This window comes from Schistocerca nitens, chromosome 1 (genome assembly GCF_023898315.1).
Source record: "Schistocerca nitens isolate TAMUIC-IGC-003100 chromosome 1, iqSchNite1.1, whole genome shotgun sequence".
Taxonomy (NCBI): Eukaryota; Metazoa; Arthropoda; class Insecta; order Orthoptera; family Acrididae; genus Schistocerca; species Schistocerca nitens.
Window position 1 is genome coordinate 255,519,976 of NC_064614.1, and position 25,307 is coordinate 255,545,282.

Below are 25,307 nucleotides of genomic sequence, written 5' to 3' on the forward strand. Positions count from 1 at the left end.
CACACAGAGTTCTTTCTACACTCCTGGAAATTGAAATAAGAACACCGTGAATTCATTGTCCCAGGAAGGGGCAACTTTATTGACACATTCCTGGGGTCAGATACATCACATGATCACACTGACAGAACCACAGGCACATAGACACAGGCAACAGAGCATGCACAATGTCGGCACTAGTACAGTGTATATCCACCTTTCGCAGCAATGCAGGCTGCTATTCTACCATGGAGACGATCGTAGAGATGCTGGATGTAGTCCTGTGGAACGGCTTGCCATGCCATTTCCACCTGGCGCCTCAGTTGGACCAGCGTTCGTGCTGGACGTGCAGACCGCGTGAGACGACGCTTCATCCAGTCCCAAACATGCTCAATGGGGGACAGATCCGGAGATCTTGCTGGCCAGGGTAGTTGACTTACACCTTCTAGAGCACGTTGGGTGGCACGGGATACATGCGGACGTGCATTGTCCTGTTGGAACAGCAAGTTCCCTTGCCGGTCTAGGAATGGTAGAACGATGGGTTCGATGACGGTTTGGATGTACCGTGCACTATTCAGTGTCCCCTCGACGATCACCAGTGGTGTACGGCCAGTGTAGGAGATCGCTCCCCACACCATGATGCCGGGTGTTGGCCCTGTGTGCCTCGGTCGTATGCAGTCCTGATTGTGGCGCTCACCTGCACGGCGCCAAACACGCATACGACCATCATTGGCACCAAGGCAGAAGCGACTCTCATCGCTGAAGACGACACGTCTCCATTCGTCCCTCCATTCACGCCTGTCGCGACACCACTGGAGGCGGGCTGCACGATGTTGGGGCGTGAGCGGAAGACGGCCTAACGGTGTGCGGGACCGTAGCCCAGCTTCATGGAGACGGTTGCGAATGGTCCTCGCCGATACCCCAGGAGCAACAGTGTCCCTAATTTGCTGGGAAGTGGCGGTGCGGTCCCCTACGGCACTGCGTAGGATCCTACGGTCTTGGCGTGCATCCGTGCGTCGCTGCGGTCCGGTCCCAGGTCGACGGGCACGTGCACCTTCCGCCGACCACTGGCGACAACATCGATGTACTGTGGAGACCTCACGCCCCACGTGTTGAGCAATTCGGCGGTACGTCCACCCGGCCTCCCGCATGCCCACTATACGCCCTCGCTCAAAGTCCGTCAACTGCACATACGGTTCACGTCCACGCTGTCGCGGCATTCTACCAGTGTTAAAGACTGCGATGGAGCTCCGTATGCCACGGCAAACTGGCTGACACTGACGGCGGCGGTGCACAAATGCTGCGCAGCTAGCGCCATTCGACGGCCAACACCGCGGTTCCTAGTGTGTTCGCTGTGCCGTGCGTGTGATCATTGCTTGTACAGCCCTCTCGCAGTGTCCGGAGCAAGTATGGTGGGTCTGACACACCGGTGTCAATGTGTTCTTTTTTCCATTTCCAGGAGTGTATTTAGAGCCTACGAGGAGAGTGCTATTGATTGGTGTCTTGGAGAAGAACAGTTAGAAACAGTTCTACTCTGTTGGAATCTTGAACAAGTATGTCTCCACGTCCTCCACAGTCGCCTGATCTACACTCTGTCGTTGAAACTGTTGTGGGTCTTTCCAACTCGATTATCCAAAACGCGGAAACGGAAACACCCACGGGCGTCCCGGTCATCGCCTGCAGTCTTGCTTCACCTCTCACTAAACTGCTTAGCGTTCCAACATCTGATTCAGGAGGCGGTACGCCTTAGCTTTTTTTTAATGGGACCAAACTGCTTAGGTCATCGGTCCCTAAGCTTACACAGTACTTAATCTAACTTAAACTAACTTACGTTATGGACAAAACACACACACACACACACACACACACACACACACGTGCCTGAGGAAGGACTCGAACCTCCGACGGTGGGAGCAGTACGGACCGTGACAAGACCCCATAGACCGCGCGGCTACCCCGCGCGGCCTAGCTTTTCTGAAGCCTCATCTTACCGTCTGTAAAAAGATCGATGTTCGAAGAATGCAACAGCTACCATCGTCGTACCTTACCTTAGCAGAAGATCTTGCCGAGAACCCTAGAGAATTCTGGTCATACGTAAAATACCAAAGCGGCTCCAAGGCTACTGTCCAGTCATTCGTTGGCCAGTCTCGCGTGGCGATAAAAGACAGCAAAACAAAATCTGAAGTTTTCAATATCGCAATAAGATATCATTCACGCAGGAGGATGATACGAACATACTGTCGTTCGACTGTCGTACAGACTCTCATGTGGCAGAAATAGTAATTAGGCTGCCCTGGTGCAGAGATGCAACTGAAAGGGTTAAAAACAAATAAGTCGCCAGATCCGGATGAAATCATAATTAGGTTTACAGAATACTCTATTGCGATGGCCCATACTGCGAATCCCTCTCCCAGCACAAAGTCCCAAGATACTGGAAAAAATCTCAGCTGACTTCTGCATATAAGGAGGGAAAAGAAGGGACCCTCAAAATACGGACCAGTATCCTTAACATAGGTATACAGCACGATAGTTGAACATACTTTCAGTTCGTGTATGATAAATTTCCTTGAGGGTTCTGTCCACATATCAGCACTGGTTTAGAAAGCACTGCTCGTGTGAAACTCAGCTTGCACTTTTCATACAGCAAATCTTGCGAACCATGAACGAAGGGCAACAGGTAGATTCCATATTCCTCAGTTTCCGGAAAGCGTTTGACACAGCAGACTGTTAATGAAAGTCTAGGTTCTCAGATATGTGAGTACCTTCAAGACTTCTTAACTAATGTAACCCAGTACGTTCTCCTCGACAGCGAGTGTTCATCCAAGACAAGGGTATTACCAGGAGCCCCAGGGAAATGTGATAGGACCGTTCGTATTCTCTATATACGTAAATGATTTAGAGGACGGGGGAAGGTGCAATCTGCGGATCTTCTCTGATGATGATGTGGTGTCATCGTTGAGTGATTGTAGAAGGATACAATACGACTTTGACAAAATCTGTAGTTAGTGTTATTATTGGCAACTTGCTCTAAATGTAGAAAAATATCAGTTAAAGCCGATGAGTAGGAAAAATAATCCCTTAGTGTTCTAATGCAGCATTAGTAGTGTATTGCTTGACACACTCACGTCAACTGAATATCTGGGCGTAACGTTACAGGGCAACATGAAATGGAAGGAGCAGGTGAGGATTGTGGTGGGAAAGACAAAAACTCGACTTTGGCTTATTGGAGAATATTAGGAACATGTTGTTCATCTGTAACGGAGGCTATGTATAGATCTCAGGAGTGTTTGGGATCGCAAACATGTCGGATTAAAGGAATACGTCGAACAATTCAGGGGCGGGTCGCCAAATTTGCTAGCGGTAGGTTCGACCAACAAGAGAGTATTACGGAGATGCTTCCTGGACTCAAATGGGAATCCTTGGAGGAAAAATGACATTCTTTCCGCTGAACACAATTGAGAACTGGCGTTTTAAGCTCCCTGTACACCGATTCTAAGATTTCCAACGTACATTTTGTGTAACGACCACGAGGATGAGAGAAATTAGGGCACCTGCGAAGTTGTATAGCCGCTTGTTTTTCCTTCGCTCTATTGTGGGTGGAACAGGAAAGGGAGCGACTATTTGTCGTAAGTGGTACTCACGCACGATACAGTGGCGATCTTTGAGTGTATCACCAGAGGAACGATTAGTAGCGGTACATGAAACCCACCCCATGCGTCATACGACCGCTTGTGGAATATGTAAGTAGACGGAGATTCAGATGTAGAGAGGAAACTATAATCCTATTTAAAATGCCTCTAGTGAAGTATAGCGAGGAATAGTCACTGTGGTCATGGCGTAGCACCTGTGACTGCTACTTAAAGTATGAAGTGTAAAAGGCTCGATTATAGCCACTTCTTAAATTATGAAAGAGCTTCATTCACATTGATGGCCGAAGATTCCCGGTATAAGGTAGGACCGCCTCTCTGCCAACGGCCTCGTCAAGGAGGATCGAGCAACGGGTAGTTCTGAAAGCAGTGGGTAGTTTAGAACACCCACTTTCCCTTGGGGCTGCGAAAGAGCCCCTAATAGACAGAACTATTAGAAATGATCAACAGCATGAGGATGCAGAAGTCAAGGCAACTGGATACACTTCTTTGAGGAGATATGATTGATATCCGCAGCTATGTGAGCAGTAATTAAAAAAGTGTCATGATGATCATTCCACGGGTAAAGTGTTCCCAACTCCAACCTCTGGAAGGGCAATGATTAGGCGAGGTGATCCTGCGAAAAAAGATTGAATATCGAGCGAAAGGAGAACATTCTAAATGTCAGGGCGTGGAATGTCATGACTATGAATGCGGTACTGAATCTACAAAAACCGAAAAAGAAAATACATGATCTTAATCTTAACATAGCGTGTGTCAGTGAAGTAAAATTGAAAGAGGATAATATTTTCTGGTAAGAAGAATGTAGGGTAATATGAGCAGCACTAGAATATGGCATAATTGGAAGAGGATTTGCTATGAACAGGAAACCAAGGTAGGGAGTGAGTCAGTTTAAACAGTTCAGTGACAGGGTGTTTCTCATCAGAACCGAGAGCAAACCAACACCGACAGCAGCAATTCAGATTTATATGCCGACGTCACAAGCACAAAATTAAGAGATGAGTGTATGTATGAAGTTCTCTGAGGTTGTAGATACTGAGTATAATGACCACTGCAATAGGCAGTCGAGCTGAAGATGAATGGATATCTATAAAAAGAGCAGTCATAGACGCTGGACGGACACATAAGAACGACAACGGCAACTGCGAAGAAACTTTCGGTGAAAGAAGAAATGCTTCAACTGATTGACGAAAGAAGAAAGTACAAAAATGTTCGGAGATACAACAACATTAGTCACTTAAAAAATAAATAAAATGAAAGTTCAGCGCAGCTAAAGCGACATAGTTTCAGGATAGACATGAATAAATACGAAAATAAAGTGTCGTCAAAGGCACCGATTCACTATAAACAAAAGTCAAAACAATCTTTAGTGAAATTATAAGTAAATGTGTCAACATAAAGACTGCAGGAGAAATTCAGATGTTAAAAGGAGAAAGAGAGAGAGAGAGAGAAAATGTAGAAAGAACAAATCGAAACCCTCTGCTGACGTGAAAGAGGGAGATACAGAAATCGATTTGAAGGCGATATGTGCTTTGCAAGACTAGTGATCAAATGAGACCGTAGACGTAGATACTAATCCTTCGAAATTTGAAATATTATTGGGAGAAGTGGCAACAAGCTGGTGTGTAGAATCAGTGTTACTGGAGACATAGTATCAAACTTTCGGAAAGATATCATCCACAGAATTCCGACGACAGAAAAGGCAGATAAGTGCCATAACTGTCGCATAATCAGCGTAAAAGTTCATGCACCAATGTTACTGACAAGTAAAATACACAGAAAAATGAGAAACAGAAACTGAGGATCTCTTTTTAGGTGACGATCTATTTGCTAGAAAATGTAAAGGCATCATAGAGGAAGTTTAGGGGTTTCAATTATTGTTGAAAGCAAGGTTCTAAAACAATTAAGACACGTTCAAAGGATATGTTGATCTAGTAAAAGCGTTCGACCATGTAAAATGGTGCACGTTCTTAGAAATTCCCAGAAAAATTTAAGTGTAGGCCAACGGAAAAGCTGGATGTACAATATGTATAAAAAACAAGAAACAATGAAAATGGACTATCAAGAACGAATGCTCGGATTAATAAAGGTGTAAACCAGACATGATGCAGCCGTTGGCGCCAACTGTTCAACTGTTCAACGAAGAACCTACGACGGAAGTAAAAAGTGAATTCAGGATGGGATTTAATTTAGAATGTAAGAATATCAATGCTAAGATTTTCTTACGATACTGCTACTCTCAGTGGAAGCGAGGAAGATACACAGGACACAGAGACTGAAATAAACAGCCTACTGAGCACAGAAATACAGTACGAGGAAACCGTAGAAAGGCGGAATTAACGAGGAACGGTAGAAGTGAAATTAATGAGGAACTTAACGTAAGTTTTCCCTATGGCGGTGTACAGTCTTGCGTTAGTATCCTTGGTAACTAATATCCGTGTATTGTTAATGCATTTTGCGAGATATAAACACTCACGGTACGTCTGCGCACTGCTTCACCACTGATCTATGAAGTGTGCTTCGGAAGGGTCGGTAAAACTACGTGAAACCGTCTTCAGTTGCTTTGTGACGTAGTTAGGGACTCGCCTGCTCTCTCGTCGCTTTTCAGACCCACAAAGAAGGGAAGAACTTGATCACATTCAGGAGACCTGCTCTCCCTCACGCTGCTACCATCCACTACTCCTCCACCCAGTCACACATTCAGAACACAGTTTATTTCTTAATACGGCTCTACTGTGCTTAGAAGTCGTTAACATATTTTTGTACACTGTAACTACAAAGGTCATGGGATACTTCCAAGTACAGTATCGGACCTTCATTTGCCGAGTTAGTGCAGCAACTCGACGTGGCATGGCCTCAAGAAGTCTTTGGAAGTCCTCTGCAGAAATACTGAGCCATGCGGCCTCTTTAACCACCCGTAATTGCGAAAGTGTTGCCATTGCAGGCTTTTGTATTCACCAACTGACCTCTCCAATATTTCCCATAAATGTTAGATGGAATTCATCTCGGGCGATCTGGACAGCCTAACCATTCACTCATTGTCCAGAATGTTCTTCAGACCAATCGGGAACATATTTTTCCCTTTACCATGGCGCATTATCGTGAAGTCCATCAATGGTAGCAAATCGTCTAAACTTAGCCGAACATAACCATTTTTAGTCAACGATCAGTTCAGTAGCGCCAGATGACCCACTCCATTGCATGTAAACATAGCTCTCAGAATTATGGAGCCACCACCAGCATGCACACTGCCTTGTTGACAACTTGGGTCCACGTCTTCGTGGAGTCTGCGTCACATTAGAAACACACCACAGATCTTATCAACTGAAATCGGGACTCATTTGACCAGGCCACGGTTTTCCTGTTGTTTAATGTCCAATCGATGTGTTTTCGAGCCCAGGAGAGGCGTTGCAGGCGATGTACTGTTAGCAAATGCCATCGTGTCGTTCGTCTGCTGCCGTAGCCCATTAATGCCAACTTTCACAGCACGAATACGTTTGTCGTACGTTCAACATTAGGTTCTACGGTTATTTCACGCAGTGTTGCTTTTATGTCAGCTCTGACAACTCTACGCAAGAACTGCTGCTCTCGGTCGTTAAGTGAACACCGCCGACCACCGCGTTTTCCGTGGAGAGAAGTAATGCCTGAAATTTGATATTCTCGGCACACTCTTTACGTTGTGGATCTCGGAATACTGAATTCGCTAACGATTTCCGAAATGGAATGTCCAATGCTCCAGCTACCATCCCGCGTTCAGAATCTACAATCCTAGCAATTAAAATTGGTACACCACGAAGATGACGTGCTACAGACGCGAAATTTAACCGACAGGAAGAAGATGCTGTGATATGCAAATGATTAGCTTTTCAGAGAATTCACACAAGGCTGGCGCCGGTGGCGACACCTACAACGTGCTGACATGAGGAATGTTTCCATCCGATTTCTCATACACAAACAGAAGTTGACCGGCGTTGCCTGGTGAAACGTTATTGTGATGCCTCGTGTTTTAAGGAGGAGAAACGCGTACCATGACGTTTCCGACTTTGATAGAGGTCGTATTGTAGCCTATCGCGATTGCGGTTTATCGTATCGCGACATTGCTGCTCGTGTTGGTCGAGATCCAATGACTGTTAGCAGAATATGGAATCGATGGGTTCAGGAGGGTAATACGGAATGCCGTGCTGGATCCCAACGGCCACGTATCACTAGCAGTCGAGATGACAGGCATCTTATCCGCATGGCTGTAACGGATCGTGCAGCCACGTCTCGATCCCTGAGTCAACAGATGGGGGCATTTGCAAGACAACAACCATCTGCACGAACAGTTCGACGACGTTTCAGCAGAACGGACTATCAGCTCGGAGACCATGGCTGCGGTTACCCTTGACGCTGCATCACAGACAGGAGCGCCTGCGATGGTGTAATCGACGACGAACCTGGGTGCACGAATGGCAAAATGTCATTTTTTCGGATGAATCCATGTTCTGTTTACAGCATCATGATGGTTGCATCCGTGTTTGGTGACATCGCGGTGAACGCACATTGGAAGCGTGTATTCGTCATCGCCGTACTGGCGTATCACCAGGCTTGATGGTATGGGGTGCCATTGGTTACACGTCTCGGCCACCTCTTGTTTGCTTTGACGGTACTTTGAACAGTGGACGTTACATTTCAGATGTGTTACGACCCGTGCCTCTACCCTTCACTCGATCCCTGCGAAACCCTACGTTTCAGCAGGATAATGCACGACCGCAAGTTGCAGGTCCTGTATGGAGTGTACCCATGTATGGAAGTGAAACATGGACAATAACCAGTTTGGACAAGAAGAGAATAGAAGCTTTTGAAATGTGGTGCTACAGAAGAATGCTGAAGATAAGGTGGGTAGATCACGTAACTAATGAGGAGGTATTGAATAGGATTGGGGAGAAGAGAAGTTTGTGGCACAACTTGACTTGAAGAAGGGATCGGTTGGTAGGACATGTTTCGAGGCATCAAGGGATCACAAATTTAGCATTGGAGGGCAGCGTGGAGGGTAAAAATCGTAGAGGGAGACCAAGAGATCAATACACTAAGCAGATTCAGAAGGATGTAGGTTGCAGTAGGTACTGGGAGATGAAGAAGCTTGCACAGGATAGAGTAGCATGGAGAGCTGCATCAAACCAGTCTCAGGACTGAAGACCACAACAACAACAACAAGTCTAATCTTTAGCGCCTTTCATTTTTTTGTAAAAACATCGATTTTGAACAAAATATTGCCCCAATCGTGTTGAAACTTGTAACAGTTAATTTTGACATACATTTGCCAGTTCTGACCGATTTTCAACTTTATAACTTTATTATCTAGCCCGTCTTATTTTTTTCTTAAAACAGTGTATTTAGGGAAAGATAGTCATCTGTTTCACTCTGAATTTTAACAAATCAGACATTAATATACCTTGTATTTAGGGAAAGATATTCGTCTGTTTCACTCTGAAATTTAACAATTCAAACATTAATATACTGAAGCATATGTTGTCAAAGTTTAGAAAAGCAACTTTAATCGTCGTAATGTGCCACAAGCACATCGTAACCCCTTCACATATGCGTCTGTTATCCCCACTCCCCTACAATTTTAATGGATTTGACCGTGTTCATTATGGCTGCCAATGATCACACAAAATACTAAGCTGGAGCCTAACTGTACTTGGTTTAACTGTAATTATTCATTGCCAGATTATTTACGGAAGAGAGAGTGGTTACTCTGAAATAAAAGACGATTTCACTTAATTTATTTGCCTTCAAACAGTGGAAAACAGGGATAATCATTCACTTTGATGAGACTGGCCATTATAGAGGGTCATTCACTGCAAGCAAGACAGACTTTTCAACATCTGTATTGCAACAAAATATTTCTCTCAACGTGCTATTATACTATGTATTTAAAATTTAGCTTCGCATATTTCTTATTCACAGCTCTTTCACTACATTTTCATTCGACAGACTCTAACCCATTACAGCTCTCACGTGCTCGCTACTATCTCTCACAGTCGTCGCAACACCATTATGACCCGTCCAACGGAAGACGCGAGAGACTGCAGAAAGTTCTACAAGCTAAAGCTCTCCAGCTAGCGCCTGCCGCTGGGTAGTTCACCCCTGAGAGGTGATATAGCGTCATTATGTCACCCTTCCCAGCCGAGGCAACTATTGCAGCTAGGCTAGAAGGGGTGCAACTTCATACTTCTAAGCTCTTTGTAAATTTGTTGCAATGGATTAAACATTGTAACAACATCACATTTCATTTCGTTTGTCCTTCATTGCGGGTGCTACACTTTCTTTGTGAGACAGTCTGTTTGCAGTTACAAATGTAAGAAACGCACGAAAGTGCCAAGAGTGAACAGTGGTTGATGTAATCAGCTACGACAATTAAAACCACATGGCCAGTACTAAATTCATATGTTATGGTACATCATCATTATTTATGTTTCTGAAAATATTTTGAATGTCAAATATCTGCTGCACTGGCTGTCTTTACTTGAATTAAAATATACTTTTTGAACTGCCACATACAGTCAACCAGGCATGCAACCGTTGTATACACATGGAAAATTTTATACACTACGGTTATAGTCTCTGCAAAAGGAATGCATGCATTTCATGTTCAGTAACTCAGCTTTATTGACACACGTTTCGAATATTTTTTTTTCTTTATTGTGATTTCATTCCCCAGCCCATATGCGCAGGGGAGGGCTGTCAGCGGCACAATTCGCCGCTCTTCAGCTGAGTGATACATTTAGTAAAAAGATGAAAACGATACATATAAAAGGCGATACAAAGGGGGGACATAAGAACATAATAAGGGGAGACAGTGAGGGTTAATAAATTTATCTTCAGAATACGTACAGAAATGTTACAAAAATCTTGGGGAACACAGCTTAAATAGTTACCAAACAATAAAATTGACGAAAGTTTTGAAGAACATAAACTAAAATGTACGTACGGAAGGATGTAGGGAGTTTCATACAAAAACATCAAATAACCAGCATTAGAGTAAAAATTCATAAGAAAATTTACGTTGCGTGCCAGGTAACAGACATGGCCAGTGTTGTTGTTGTTGTGGTCTTCAGTCCTGAGACTGGTTTGATGCAGCTCTCCATGCTACTCTATCCTGTGCAACCTTCTTCATCTCCCAGTACCTACTGCAACCTACATCCTCCTGAATCTGCTTAGTGTATTGATCTCTTGGTCTCCCTCTACGATTTTTACCCTCCACGCTGCCCTCCAATGCTAAATTTGTGATCCCTTGATGCCTCAAAACATGTCCTACCAACCGATCCCTTCTTCTAGTCAAGTTGTGCCACAAACTTCTCTTCTCCCCAATCCTATTCAATACCTCCTCATTAGTTACGTGATCTACCCACCTTATCTTCAGCATTCTTCTGTAGCACCACATTTCGAAAGCTTCTACTCTCTTCTTGTCCAAACTATTTATCGTCCATGTTTCACTTCCATACATGGCTACACTCCATACAAATACTTTCAGAAACGACTTCCTGACACTTAAATCTATACTCGATGTTAACAAATTTCTCTTCTTCAGAAACGATTTCCTTGCCATTGCCAGTCTACATTTTATATCCTCTCTACTTAGACCATCATCAGTTATTTTACTCCCTAAATAGCAAAACTCCTTTACTACTTTAAGTGTCTCATTTCCTAATCTAATCCCCTCAGCATCACCCGATTTAATTTGACTACATTCCATTATCCTCGTTTTACTTTTGTTGATGGTCATCTTATATCCTCCTTTCAAGATACTGTCCATTCCGTTCAACTGCTCTTCCAAGTCCTTTGCTGTCTGTGACAGAATTACAATGTCATCGGCGAACCTCAAAGTTTTTACTTCTTCTCCATGAATTTTAATACCTACTCCGAATTTTTCTTTTGTTTCCTTTACTGCTTGCTCAATATACAGATTGAATAACATCGGGGAAAGGCTACAACCCTGTCTCACTCCTTTCCCAACCACTGCTTCCCTTTCATGCCCCTCGACTCTTATAACTGCCATCTGGTTTCTGTACAAATTGTAAATAGCCTTTCGCTCCCTGTATTTTACCCCTGCCACCTTCAGAATTTGGAAGAGAGTATTCCAGTTAACGTTGTCAAAAGCTTTCTCCAAGTCTACAAACGCTAGAAACGTAGGTTTGCCTTTTCTTAATCTTTCTTCTAAGATAAGTCGTAAGGTTAGTATTGCCTCACGTGTTCCGACATTTCTACGGAATCCAAACTGATCTTCCCCGAGGTCCGCTTCTACCAGTTTTTCCATTCGTTTGTAAAGAATTCGTGTTAGTATTTTGCAGCTGTGACTTATTGAACTGATAGTTCGGTAATTTTCACATCTGTCAACACCTGCTTTCTTTGGTATTTGAATTATTATATTCTTCTTGAAGTCTGTGGGTATTTCGCCTGTCTCATACATCTTGCTCACCAGATGGTAGAGTTTTGTCATGACTGGCTCCTCCCAAGGCCATCAGTAGTTCTAATGGAATTTTGTCTACTCCCGGGGCCTTGTTTCGACTCAGGTCTTTCAGTGCTCTGTCAAACTCTTCACGCAGTATCTTATCTCCCATTTCATCTTCATCTACATCCTCTTCCATTTCCATTATACTGTCCTCAAGTACATCGCCCTTGTATAAACCCTCTATATACTCCTTCCACCTTTCTGCCTTCCCTTCTTTGCTTATAACTGGGTTGCCATCTGAGCTCTTGATATTCATACAAGTGGTTCTCTTCTCTCCAAAGGTCTCTTTAATTTTCCTGTAGGCAGTATCTATCTTACCCCTAGTGAGACAAGCCTCTACATCCTTACATTTGTCCTCTAGCCATCCCTGCTTAGCCATTTTGCACTTTCTGTCGATCTCATTTTTGAGACGTTTGTATTCCCTTTCGCCTGCTTCATTTACTGCATTTTTATATTTTCTCCTTTCATCAATTAAATTCAATATTTCTTCTGTTACCCAAGGATTTCTATTAGTCCTCGTCTTTTTACCTACTTTATCGGCTGCTGCCTTCACTACTTCATCCCTCAGAGCTACCCATTCTTCTTCTACTGTATTTCTTTCCCCCATTCCTGTCAATTGTTCCCTTATGCTCTCCCTGAAACTCTCTACAACCTCTGGTTCTTTCAGTTTATCCAGGTCCCATCTCCTTAAATTCCCACCTGTTTGCAGTTTCTTCAGTTTCAATCTGCAGTTCATAACCAATAGATTGTGATCAGAATCCACATCTGCCCCTGGAAATGTCTTACAATTTAAAACCTGGTTCCTAAATCTCTGTCTAACCATTATATAATCTATCTGATACCTATTAGTATCTCCAGGATTTTTCCAGGTATACAACCTTCTTTTATGATTCTTGAACCAAGTGTTAGCTATGATTAAGTTATGCTCTGTGCAAAATTCTACAAGGCGACTTCCTCTTTCATTTCTTCCCCCCAATCCATATTCACCTACTATGTTTCCTTCTCTCCCTTTTCCTACAGACGAATTCCAGTCACCCATGACTATTAAATTTTCGTCTCCCTTCACTACCTGAATAATTTCTTTTATCTCGTCATACATTTCATCAATTTCTTCATCATCTGCGGAGCTAGTTGGCATATAAACTTGTACTACTGTAGTAGGCATGGGCTTTGTGTCTATCTTGGCCACAATAATGCGTTCACTATGCTGTTTGTAGTAGCTAACCCGCACTCCTATTTTTTATTCATTATTAAACCTACTCCTGCATTACCCCTATTTGATTTTGTATTTATAACCCTGTAATCATCTGACCAAAAGTCTTGTTCCTCCTGCCACCGAACTTCACTAATTCCCACTATATCTAACTTTAACCTATCCATTTCCCTTTTTAAATTTTCTAACCTACCTTCCCGATTAAGGGATCTGACATTCCACGCTCCGATCCGTAGAATGCCAGTTTTCTTTCTCCTGATAACGACATCCTCTTGAGTAGTCCCCGCCCGGAGATCCGAATGGGGGACTATTTTACCTCCGGAATATTTTACCCAAGAGGACGCCATCATCATTTAATCATACAGTAAAGCTGCATGTCCTCGGGAAAAATTACGGCTGTAGTTTCCCCTTGCTTTCAGCCGTTCGCAGTACCAGCACAGCAAGGCCGTTTTGGTTAATGTTACAAGGCCAGATCAGTCAATCATCCAGACTGTTGCCCCTGCAACTACTGAAAAGGCTGCTGCCCCTCTTCAGGAACCACATGTTTGTCTGGCCTCTCAACAGTTACCCCTCCGTTGTGGTTGCACCTACGTTACGGCCATCTGTATCGCTGAGGCACGCAAGCCTCCCCACCAACGGCAAGGTCCATGGTTCATGGGTGAAGGCACATGGCCAGTAGCCGGCGTGAATAGCAGCCCAAGGTAGCGCTGTAAGAGTTAGGAAAACTAAAAAAGGAAAAAAAAAATCAACGTACCTCGAAGGATGAGACGGATATCGGTAGATGTGACGTACATGTACAGACAGACAAATTGTTACAATTTCCGGAATGTTGACGATTTTTTGTTCTAAGAGAAAGAGCTTCACAAATTGAGCAAGTCAGTAACGCACTGGTCTACTTTTGGCTCTTATTCAAGCAGTTATTCTGCTTCTCATTGATTGATAGAGTTGTCCTCCTGAGGGACTCCGTGCAAAACTCTGTTCAGTTGGCGTTTTAGAACTGCAAAATCCCGAACTATTGAGGGGGTTCTGCTCGTTATGTTCATCAACTGGGGAGAGATCCGGCGACCTTGCTGGCCAAGACAGGGTTTGGCAAGAATAAAGATAAGTAGTAGAAACTGTCTCCATGTGTGGGTGGGCGTTATCTCTTTGAAATGTAAACCCAGGATAAATCGGCCTCGTGGGATATGGTAGACGTACAGCTATGCTGTAAGGGTGCCTCACATAACAAACGAAGGAGTTCTGCTGTATCCCACACTATCGCCCATTGTTGTCAGGCCGTGTGGCGGCGACAGTCAGGTTGCTATCCCACATCTATCCAGGGCGTCTCGGAACACGTTTCCGGTCTGAAATCTCATTAACTGGAGTAGAACGGACTTCGGTTATGAGTACCGCTCCGATCTGTGCCCCAACGGCCAGCCAAGCCGAATAACTTCTTGCATAACGGCCAGAGATGGAGCAACATGTTGTTGACTTCCTTGGTTTGTGAAGCTCTTTCTCTTGAATAAATCACCCAATTTTTCTGAAACTGTACATATTTATTTTCCTGTACATGTAAATAGAATCTACCGAATTCCGTTCCATTAAGATAATCCCTTCGTGTTGGGTGGCTGTTTCAACCCTTTCGGATGACACCTCTCGCAAAATGATGGAAGGAAAAAAAGTTTTTCACAGGTTAAATTTTTGTTTTTTCACACACTTCAAATCCAGCATCAGATATGAAGATTTGATTTATTACCTCTTCTACTAACTCAATTCGAAACACACTTTCGATAGAGCGTCTAAATATACAACTTAATACGTCTGCACAATTATATCATTGTACGACCTCCATAGATGTTAAGTCCCATAGTGCTCAGAGCCATTTGAACCATCATTTTTGAACCAGAAGAGGTCATAAACATTAACATGCGTGAAAATCTAGCATTTTCGTAGATTGAAAACACTTATTACCGAGTTTATGTTTCATAATGAGAGCACTTAGTGACTTACAACGAACTTTTAGAATAATTACAAATGTTCCAAAAATTTCCCCCGCTTACAATCTTAAATTAAAATATTTAATACATTTACACATGTACAGACAAATCATACGTTTTAAGCTGTTTTAAAAATGGGATTTTAATTCCTTAAATAATCGTTAGCTTACTGGTTACATCTAAGTGTCGTTCTAAAAAACATAATGTGGAAATCATGAGTTACTGCACTTGCAAAAATCTTTCCTTCAATTTAGATCAGATACACGTATATTTAAATTATGATAAACGTTGCCCCAATGAACATTAATATTTATGTGTCATGAAACTCAGAAAATTTAAAGCAAACGCCACTTTACAGGAAAAGGTTGTTTGTAGATATTTCAGTTCTGCATATAGAAAGAATACGCTACTGGCCATTAAAATTGCTACACCAAGAAGAAATGCAGATGATAAACGGGTATTTATTGGACAAATATATTATACTAGAACTGACTTGTGATTACATTTTCACGCAATTTGGGTGCATAGATCCTGAGAAATCACTACCCAGAATTACCACCTCTGGCCGTAATAACGGCCTTGATACACCTGGGCATCGACTCAAACAGAGCTTGAATGGCGTGTACAGGTACAGCTGCCCATGCAGATTCAACACGATACAACATTTCATCAAGAGTAGTGACTGGTGTATTGTGACGAGCCAGTTGCTCGGCCACCATTGACCAGAAGTTTTCAATTGGTGAGTTCTGAAGAATGTGCTGGCCAGGGCGGCAGTCGAACATTTCCTGTCTCCAGAAAGGCCGGTACAGGACCTGCAACATGCGGTCGTGCATTATCCTGCTGAAATGTGGGGTTTCGCAGGGATCGAATGAAGGGTAGAGCCACGGGTCGTAACACATCTGAAATGTAACGTCCGCTGTTCAAAGTGCCGTCAATGCGAACAAGAGGTGATCGAGACGTGTAACCAATGGCACCCCATACCATCACGCCTGGTGATACGCCAGTATGGCGATGACGAATACACGCTTCCGATGTGCGTTCACCGCGATGTTGCCAAGCACAGAAACGACCATCATGATGCTGTAAACGGAACATGGATTCATCCGAAAAAATGACGTTTTGCCATTCGTGCAGCCAGGGTCGTAGTTGAGTACACCATCGCACTCGCTCCTGTCTGTGATGCAGTGTCAAGGGTAACCGCAGCCATGGTCTCCGAGCTGATAGTGCATGCTGCAGCAAACGTCGTCGAACTGTTCATGCAGATTGTTGTTCTCTTGAAAACCTCCCCATGTGTTGTCTCAGGGATCGAGACGTGGCTGCACGATCCGTTACAGCCATGCAGATAAGATGCCTGTCATCTCGACTCCACTGAGGCCGTTGGGATCCAGCACGGCGTTCCGTATTACCCTCCTGAACCCACTGATTCCATATTCTGCTAACAGTGATTGAATCTCGACCAGCGCGAGCAGTAATGTCGTGATATGATACACCGCTATCGCGACAAGCTACAATCCGACCTTTGTCAAAGTCGGAAACGTGATGGTACGCATTTCTCCTCCTTACACGAGTCATCGCAACAACGTTTCACCAGGCAACGCCGGTCAACTGCTGTTTGTGTATGAGAAACCGGTTGGAAACTTTCCTCACGTCAGCACGTTGTAGATGTCGCCACCGCCGCCAACCTTGTGTGAATATTCTGAAAAGCTAATAATTTGCATATCACAGCATCTTCTTCCTGTCGATTAAATTTCGCGTCTGTAGCACATCATCTTCGTTGTGGCTAGTAGTGTATTATTAACGGTTTTTCTTTTATGTATGAAGGTGCCTTGTATTCTTTGACTTCTGTCGAAAGAGCGAGATGGCTGGACTCTCATTCTATAGGACTACGGTTCAAACCAACAACGTCCGGCCATGCTGATTTAGGTTTCCGTGATTTTCCTAAATCGCTTCCGGCAAACGCCGAGATGATTCCTTTGAGTGAGCACAGCCGACTTCTTTCCCTATCCTCACCCAATCCACTGGAACCGATGAGCTCGGTGTTTGGTGCACTCCCCCAAATCAGCCAACCAACTGATATCGAATCTTTAAAGTTAAATACGATTCCGCATTCTGAACATTGCATGCAGGTGTTTCTTCTTTATCTGTTGTGTGTTATAAATATCGCTCTATCCCTCTGCTTCTTCCCCTTATCATGCAGTGCTTATTTCGACCACATTAAGAGTATTTAACTAAAAGAAGTGAATATATACTTATCTTTATTAACAGAAAATCTAAATAAAAAGATAAAAAAATTTACAATGCTTGAAATCACTGTTCTTCGTATTTCGACCAACTATCTTAGAAAGTTATGACGTTTTATAATTTGACATTGAAGCGTATAGATAAAGTTAGCTGTATTATGGAGCTGCTGTACGGTAAAGTAACTAATGCGTAACTTACACTACTTACATAACTGTGTGTTAGTTAAATCTGGCTTATCTACAATAGAAAAAAGTGTCCATTGTTACAGAATGTTATGGATGAGCAGAAGAGAATCTTGAAGCAGAAAGAAAACGAATGCAGAAACTTGTCAACTGCATCTCCGTCAAATGATTCAGGTGAGTCTACCCTGACATACTCTTTCTCCATACACGTATGAACCCACATTCTTGTGATAATGTTGTCATTTTCTTTGTATTACTTTTCGACCAACAGAGATATGAATTTAAAACTCATTATGCACTTAATTAAGGTATGTACAATCTTCCTCTGTAAAGTCGCTGAAGCGCGGTGGGCTGCGACGTCACCCACGAAGTTACGCTTCAAGCAGCAAGGTGTCGACACAGGTGAAAAAAAAAAAATAAAGAAAACGAAAAAAAAGAAAAAACCACTGCTCAGAAGTTTATGTGAATTTTAAGGAGGATTAATGCTGTCACAGTCTCAATAAATTTCACAATTCTGTCCAGCTCCACCGTGGATGTGTCGCAAGATTAAAGGGTGATCACATCACTTCTTAAGTACATCTTACCTTCTTTAGATGCCTCTGCGATGGCGCTGAGAACTGTGGCGCTCATCGTTGAAATCACGTGATTTTTTATGAGTGGCCAAGGAGAACATTTCAGATTCCTCTGTATCGACACAAAGAGGCTTCAGGGGGTGGCTTAAAGGGTGTGAAGTCAAATTGTAGATTAATATTGCTACCAAATATCTCGAAAAGTTATTCGCTCTAATAACGTTCCGACGGGCATGAGCTATACATTTTTAATACGCATGGTGTATAAGCTTGCACTCGAAAAGTTCTTGACCTGTTTTCTTCAAATTTTTAACAATACTCTAATAAACGTTCAGATGGACGTAAACTACATGTTTTTAATTTATATTGTATAGAAATACCTACATACTATATAAAGGGTAAAGGTATGGGCTGAAATCTCCGTAAGTCTTTCAACTAATTACTTCAGATTTTTACACAATACTCTAACAAACATTTGGACGCAAATATGCTATATCCTCTTTAACATATGTAGTATATAAATATGTATATCATATAATGGAGAAAAGTTGTTAACATAAATTTCTAAAAGTTATTAACTGATTTACTTCTAAGTTTTACACTATACTATAATAATCGTTTGGACGGACACAGGCTGTTTCAGGGTGTTTCAGCAAAAGTGTTTGCCTCTGTAACTTACATAGTAATAGCTGACGGTAAAATTTATTGCGATATGTCAACATAAGAAACGTACACTTTCTGCGGAGCTATGAACATAGCTTATTGTGTTATTTTCCCAAGACTTGCAGCAAAGAGATACAATTTTTTAAATAGAGCAACAGTTTCTTCTATGATGCACTCGAATTAGCTGTGTATATATCAGTTTCAATCACATTCCTATTACGTTTAGTTCGGGAACTAAAACCCTTCAAAGTTTCAGGGGCGGATACCAGACGCTGTACAAAATACATGAATTTGTAGCGAAGGATGTTCTGGCAGTGAAATGTTGATTGAAATGAGGTTTTCAGATGTGTGTCCACAACGCAACGCGCCTTCTAAGGCATATGCGGGCCAGATGTAACGTTGCCGGTGTCACGGAGAGACACTCTTACTCGATACGCCGTTTTAGATCATCTGGGATTATGGCCTCAGTGACATAAACACGATTCTTTAGATATTCTTACAAAAACCACTTCAGTTGCGTTAAATAGGCCATTCATTAGGACGCCCCCCCACCCATCTTCAAGGGAACCTGTTGTTCAGTTCTTCCACAACAGTATGAACAGATTGTGCTGGATGACGATCGTGCTGCATCGACATATGGACTCTTATGTCTAGATACACATGTTCAAGGAGAGCATTCAAACTGTCGACTACAAACGGCCGATACACACCACCTGACATCTTCCTGTTTCCCGAAGTCGTTGGTCTGCGCGTAACAACGTAACATATGAATATGTGAAGATGGTATCTGCTCTTTCGGACATGTCCGGACCGTGACCGTGCAGCTCCCTAGAATGAAACGATAATTAAATCAAGACCTTAAGCTGCCGACAGGCGTTGATATACATCAACGGGGACAGTTGAAAATGTTTGTCCCGACCGGGACTCGAAACCGAGATCCACTGCTTACATGGCAGACGCTCTATCCATCTGAGCCACCGAGGGCACAGAGGATAGTGCGACTGCTGGGACTTATCCCTTGCACGCTCCCCGTAAGACCCAAATTCCCAACGTAATGACCACACACGGCATTCGTAGTGCCACTGCCCATTACACTGATTACTGTCGGAAACTTAAGCTCTACCTCTGAATTATTTATGCTTTTTCTTTCAAAATGTTGAGAAGTATTAAAAAGTAACAATATGATCTACTTGTTGACGATTATATTTATTCTCTTTTGTTTTAGGGACTTGCAAACCAACGTGGGACCAAATTTTGTGCTGGCCAGAGACAGAGCCTGGGGAAAATCAAATTCTGCCATGCCCGGGATATTTCTTCGGGTTTGATCCTAAGGTACTGACTCTATTTTTGTTTCCTCTGTTGACTTCTTAAACTTGATTTTGCAGTTTTCTTTCTTCTCACTGCTAAAAGATATTTTTCAGAATACCATTTAGATTCAGGAATTAAGGCAACAATTAATTTTTGGGATCGTAACATCAATTAAATTTATAAGTGTCTTGAATGTAACGTCATTTCTTCGGAAAATAAAGCTACGTTGAATGGTTCTTGAATAGTTACATTTTGTTTTAAGTTTTTTCATAATTGTCTACAAATTCATCTGAAAGTTTATTCTGTATTTGATCGAGAAATAATAATGTAGAAATGGTAAGAGACGTGTGCAAACTCCTTATATTATATACGAGGGTAATCCAAGAAGCAAGGTATTTTTTATAAGTACATAGACCTGTATACTTCTACAATGGTTTACATTACTTTACAGATTGAACATTTAGCTATTTTCCGGCATAATCACCATTTCTGTCGATGCATTTTTGTAGACGCTGTGGCAGTTTTTGTAGGCCCATGTCATACCAGCTCGCCGCCATGCTGTTCAGAAAGTTATGAACCTAACAACACGATGAAGGAAGAAACGAAAGTTGTTAGAGGTGTTTCTACATCCTAAAGCTGATGTCGACTCAAATTTCGTGCTAGTCGCACTAGAGTAGTGGCACCATGAGAATCCAAATCAGGTTTGCTTTAATTGCGCGCTGTAACAGACGTGAGTGTTAGTTTCCTTTGAGATTGGACATTGTGAGCTGATATTAGTCAAGAATGCCTTTAATGGGAGAAAGTCACCTTTATCAACATGTCACAGAGTTTGAATGAGGTCGTGTAATAGGGCTGCGAGAAGCTGGTTGTTCCTTCTGCGATATTGTGGAAAGATTTGGCTGGAATGTAGCGTCTGTAGATGATCGTTGGCAGCGGTGGTCACGAGAATGTCTGACCGGAGGAAGACTGGGTTCTGGACGGCCACGTGGCACTACTGAGAGGGAACATCATTGGGTTCAGTGTATGGCTCTGACCCATATACTGCAGCTGCGTCAGCAATTTGAGCAGGCGTTAGCACCGCAGTGACACAACGAACTGTTACAAATTGGTCACTGCCAGTGCATTCCAATGACTTCAAACTACCGCCATTTGCGACTTCGGTTGTATGAAGAGAGTGCTCAATCAAGGGCAGGGTGGAGGTCTTTATGAAACCTCGTTCTGCCTGGGTGCCAGTGATGTGTTGGTTAGAAGGAGGCCAGCTGAGGGCTGTAACCAACAAGTCTGGATTATAGACAAACAGGACCTACAACTGGATTTGTCGTCTGGGATGCGATTTTGCATTACATCAAGAGCACTCTTGTGGTTAACCCTGACTGCCAAATTGTATGCCAATCTGGTCATTCGACCTATTGTGCTGCCATTCATGAACATCATTCCACGTGATATTTTCCAACAAGATAACGCTCGTCCACATACCGCTGCTGTAACCGAATGTGCTGGACAGAGTGTCAATTGATGTCTTGGCCTGCTCGATCACCATATCTGTTTCCAGTCAAGCACTTTTGCACATCATCGGACTACAACTCCAGCAGCATCCACGTTGTTGTTGTTGCTGTGGTCTTCAGTCCTGAGACTGGTTTGATGCAGCTCTCCATGCTACTCTATCCTGTGCAAGCTTCTTCATCTCCCAGTACTTACTGCAACCTACATCCTTCTGAATCTGTTTAGTGTATTGATCTCTTGGTCTCCCTCTACGATTTTTACCCTCCACGCTGCCCTCCAACGCTAAATTTGTGATTCCTTGATGCCTCAAAACAAGTCCTACCAACCGATCCCTTCTTCTAGTCAAGTTGTGCCACAAACTTCTCTTCTCCCCAATCCTATTCAATACCTCTACATTAGTTACGTGATCTACCCACCTTATCTTCAGCATTCTTCTGTAGCACCACATTTCGAAAGCTTCTATTCTCTTCTTGTCCAAACTAGTTATCGTCCATGTTTCACTTCCATACATGGCTACACTCCATACAAATACTTTCAGAAACGACTTCCTGACACTTAAATCTATACTCGATGTTAACAAAGTTCTCTTCGTCGGAAACGATTTCCTTGCCATTGCCAGTCTACATTTTATATCTTCTCTACTTCGACCATCATCAGTTATTTTACTCCCCAAATAGCAAAACTCCTTTACTACTTTAAGTGTCTCATTTCCTAATCTAATTCCCTCAGCATCACCCGATTTAATTTGACTACATTCCATTATCCTCGTTTTCCTTTTGTTGATGTTCATCTTATACCCTCCTTTCAAGACACTGTCCATTTCGTTCAACTGTTCTTCCAAGTCCTTTGCTGACTCTGACAGAATTACAATGTCATCGGCGAACCTCAAAGTTTTTACTTCTTCTCCATGAATTTTAATACCTACTCCGAATTTTTCTTTTGTTTCTTTCACTGCTTGCTCAATATACAGATTAAATAACATTGGGGAGAGGCTACAACCCTGTCTCACTCCTTTCCCAACCACAGCTTCCCTTTCATGCCCCTCGACTCTTATAACTGCCATCTGGTTTCTGTACAAATTGTAAATAGCCTTTCGCTCCCTGTATTTTACCCCTGCCACCTTCATAATTTGAAAGAGAGTATTCCAGTTAACATTGCCAAAAGCTTTCTCTAAGTCTACAAATGCTAGAAACGTAGGTTTGCCTTTCCTTATTCTTTCTTCTAAGATAAGTCTTAATGTCAGTATTGCCTCACGTGTTCCAATATTTCCAGACTGATCTTCCCCAAGGTTGGCTTCTACTAGTTTCTCCATTCGTCTGTAAAGAATTCGCGTTAGTATTTTGCAGCTGTGACTTATTAAACTGATAGTTCGGTAATTTTCACATCTGTCAACAGCTGCTTTCTTTGGGATTGGATTATTATATTCTTCTTGAAGTCTGAGGGTATTTCGCCTGTCTGATACATCTTGCTCACCAGATGGTAGAGTTTTGTCATGACTGGCTCTCCCAAGGCCATCAGTAGTTCTAATGGAATGTTGTCTACTCCCGGGGCTTTGTTTCGACTAAGGTCTTTCAGTGCCCTGTCAAACTCTTCACGCAGTGTCTTATCTCCCATTTCGTCTTCATCTACATCCTCTTCCATTTCCATAATACTGTCCTCAAGTACATCACACTTGTATAAACCCTCTATATACTCCTTCCACCTTTCTGCCTTCCCTTCTTTGCTTAGACCTGGGTTGCCATCTGAGCTCTTGATATTCATACAAGTGGTTCTCTTCTCTCCAAAGGTCTCTTTAGTTTTCCTTTAGGCATTATCTATCTTACCCCTAGTGAGACAAGCCTCTACATCCATACATTTGTCCTCTAGCCATCCCTGCTTAGCAATTTTGCACTTCCTGTCGATCTCATTTTTGAGACGTTTGTATTCCTTTTTGCCTGCTTCATTTACTGCATTTTTATATTTTCTCCTTTCATCAATTAAATTCAATATTTCTTCTGTTACCCAAGGATTTCTATTAGTCCTCGTCTTTTTACCTACTTTATCGGCTGCTGCCTTCACTACTTCATCCCTTAGAGCTACCCATTCTTCTTCTACTGTATTTCTTTCCCCCATTCCTGTCAATTCTTCCCTTATGCTGTCCCTGAAACTCGGTACAACCTCTGGTTCTTTTAGTTTATCCAGGTCTCATCTTCTTAAATTCCCACCTTTTTGCAGTTTCTTCAGTTTCAATCTGCAGTTCATAACCAGTAGATTGTGGTCAGAATCCACATCTGCCCCTGGAAATGTCTTACAATTTAAAACCTGGTTCCTAAATCTCTGTCTTACCATTATATAATCTATCTGATACCTTTTAGTATCTCCAGGATTCTTCCAGGTATACAACCTTCTTTTATGATTCTTGAACCTAGTGTTAGCTATGATTAAGTTATGCTCCGTGCAAAATTCTACAAAGCGGCTTCCTCTTTCATTTCTTCCCCCCAATCCATATTCACCTACTATGTTTCCTTCTCTCCCTTTTCCTACACTCGAATTCCAGTCACCAATGACTATTAAATTTTCGTCTCCCTTCACTACCTGAATAATTTCTTTTATCTCGTCATACATTTCATCTATTCTTTCATCATCTGCAGAGCTAGTTGGCAAATAAACTTGTACTACTGTAGTAGGCATGTGCTTTGTGTCTATCTTGGCCACAATAATGCGTTCACTATGCTTTTTGTAGTAGCTAACCCGCACTCCAATTTTTTTATTCATTTTTAAACCTACTCCTGCATTACCCCTATTTGATTTTGTATTTATAAACCTGTAATTACCAGACAAAAAGAGTCTTGCTCCTCCTGCCACCGAACTTCACTAATTCCCACTATATCTAACTTTAACCTATCCATTTCCCTTTTTAAAATTTCTAACCTACCTGCCCGATTAAGGGATCTGACATTCCACTCTCCGATCCGTAGAACGCCAGTTTTCTTTCTCCTGATAACTACGTCCTTTTGAGTAGTCCCCGCCCGGAGATCCGAATGGGGGACTATTTTACCTCCGGAATATTTTACCCAAGAGGACGCCATCATCATTTAATCATACAGTAAAGCTGCAGCTGTTCGCAGTACCAGCACAGCAAGGCCGTTTTGGTTAGTGTTACAAGGCCAGATCAGTCAATCATCCAGACTGTTCCCCCTGCAACTACTGAAAAGGCTGCTGCCCCTCTTCAGGAACCACATGTTTGTCTGACCTCTCAACAGATACCCCTCCGTTGTGGTTGCACCTACGGTACGGCCGTCTGTATCGATGCGGCACGCAAGCCTCCCCACCAACGGCAAGGTCCATGGTTCATGGGGGGCAGCATTAATTGTCTCTGTATTGACTGACTAATTGCAACAGGCGTGTAACTCCATCCCAGAAACTGACGTCCGGTACCTCTCCGCCACAGTGTATGCACGTTTGCAAGTTTTCATTTGGCGGTTACTCCGGTTATTAGTACATCAGCATTTCACAGTTGCAATGGCATATCTCGCGCTTCCATTAACCTGTG

The 25,307-nt window shown here is 42.8% G+C and overlaps 1 protein-coding gene across 1 annotated transcript in view; it reads left to right on the forward strand.

Annotated features, from left to right (window-relative positions):
* LOC126241582 (parathyroid hormone/parathyroid hormone-related peptide receptor-like) overlaps positions 1-25,307 on the forward strand; it is a gene marked incomplete at its 3' end in the record, with an annotated part of 617,417 nt that overhangs the window by 544,502 nt on the left and 47,608 nt on the right. The window contains exons 5-6 of the mRNA XM_049948022.1: positions 17,819-17,906; positions 20,190-20,296. Coding sequence (XP_049803979.1) covers positions 17,819-17,906; positions 20,190-20,296 — 195 coding nt within the window. The remainder of the gene's footprint in view (positions 1-17,818; positions 17,907-20,189; positions 20,297-25,307) is intronic.